At 34.7% G+C, this 1,680-nt stretch overlaps 1 protein-coding gene across 1 annotated transcript; it reads left to right on the forward strand.

Moving 5' to 3' along the window:
• The first annotated feature begins 9 nt into the window (after positions 1 to 9).
• Positions 10 to 1,076, forward strand: LOC109592265 (integrator complex subunit 7-like). Its single transcript, XM_020007760.1, has 6 exons — positions 10 to 150; positions 211 to 264; positions 305 to 388; positions 452 to 498; positions 543 to 625; positions 741 to 1,076. The coding sequence occupies exons 1-6, from the start codon at positions 128 to 130 to the stop codon at positions 1,074 to 1,076; spliced, it is 627 nt and encodes a 208-aa protein (XP_019863319.1). The 5' UTR covers positions 10 to 127.
• Positions 1,077 to 1,680: the final 604 nt, after the last annotated feature.

Below are 1,680 nucleotides of genomic sequence, written 5' to 3' on the forward strand. Positions count from 1 at the left end.
TAGAAACAATCTGCTTCGACTTAATATCATTAAAGTGATAGAACTTAGTCAAAAGCATTTGCACAAGATAAATAGCAAGGATGAATTCTTTAAAAGATTGTACTCAGTGATACACAGTAATGACCCAATGGCAAGAGCACTAACACTGAGGTATGATGGACATTATATTTTTAAATTATATATATTTATAATTGTGTCAAATTTTTGTAGATTGTTTGCTTGCATTTCAACTATAATAGCTGACAAAAAAGCAGTACATCACAGGTTTGAGTATTATTATTATTTATTATTATTATTAATATAGTGTTTGGAGAGGGTTAGAATCTAACTACACAGTTGAAGTGGAGGCAGCAATTAAAGCCACTGATTCTTTGTGCCAACATTCAAGGTAGCAATGTTGTTGTTTATTGTTGTTTGTTGTTGTTTATAATTGTTTATTGTTGTTTATCAGCGACTTTGCAGTCGGAGTATACGATAAAGTAGCAGCTATTGTTAAAGGTGGGACTATCAATGAAAACACAAATAATAATTTACCATATTAGGAATAAGAGTGACGCCTGAGATGAAACTGAAAGTGATCACTGTAATGAAGAGAATGAATCACACTTTAGCTATAGCAAAACAAGTATAAATATATACATTAATTTATTATCATCATTATTATTATCTATTTATTCATTTTTAAAATCATCATTATCATTATTATTATCATTATTATTTATTTATTTATTTATTATTAGGTCAGAGATGTCTGCATACAGCTATTATCCACACATTCTTCAACTCCATTTATTATCACAATCCTGACCACTTTGACTGAGCTGTGCCTCTCCGTTATTGTCCAGATTCCCGAGCAGATAGTACTCCTACTTGATTTTGCGGCTCAAGATCCTCGTCGGTTGATAAGAATGCACTCACTCAATAAATTATACCGAGTAACAATAGCTCATCCTCATTACTGGGATAGCAATAACGTTGAGGTTCGTATGTATGTGCATGCATGTAATTTTTTACAAATTTTAAAAGTTGCTCCAAAATTCGGCCATAGGCCAAAGGCTATACCCTTGGGTCTTTAGCCAAATTAATTCTCTATTTTTATAATTTTTCCTGATGCATATACATGTTCTTATGTTGTGTAAAAAGTTTGAGATGATTGTGATCAAAATTAAATTTTTTACGAATTATTAAAGTTGCTCAAAAATTAGACCAAAGTCCCTGTACTATTAGTAACGCGGTAGCGTTATTAGTAACGCGGTAGCGTTACTAAGTAGGATTCACCCCCAAACAAAATGGCTGCCACGACTTTTGCAGCCTTGCTATACCGGGAAAACGAGCTCCTATGCTTACCAGACTTTATAGAGGACCTTATCTTGACCAGAGGAATCCAATGGTACAACTAGCGTGGCTCTAGACCTTGTCTAAGCGAAAAGTCAAAAATCGGCGAACCGGCCGTTTTGTTCAGCCACCTTTTTTCATCTTCATCATCATCATCATCATCATCTTCATCTTCATCAAGTCCTGTCAATCCAGTTGTCGGTGTGTATCTCAGTATCAGTTGGTGCTACAAGAATAATTCTTACACCAATCTACTCCAACAGTCTATGCGCAGGTCCATGTCCCATCAGATCATTCTTCAAGTAAGGAAAAGTGATACTGTGAGTCTGTGACTGCTGGATCGAG

The sequence above is a fragment of the Amphimedon queenslandica genome, unplaced genomic scaffold (genome assembly GCF_000090795.2).
Source record: "Amphimedon queenslandica unplaced genomic scaffold, v1.1 AMPQUscaffold_5798_Cont22240, whole genome shotgun sequence".
Taxonomy (NCBI): Eukaryota; Metazoa; Porifera; class Demospongiae; order Haplosclerida; family Niphatidae; genus Amphimedon; species Amphimedon queenslandica.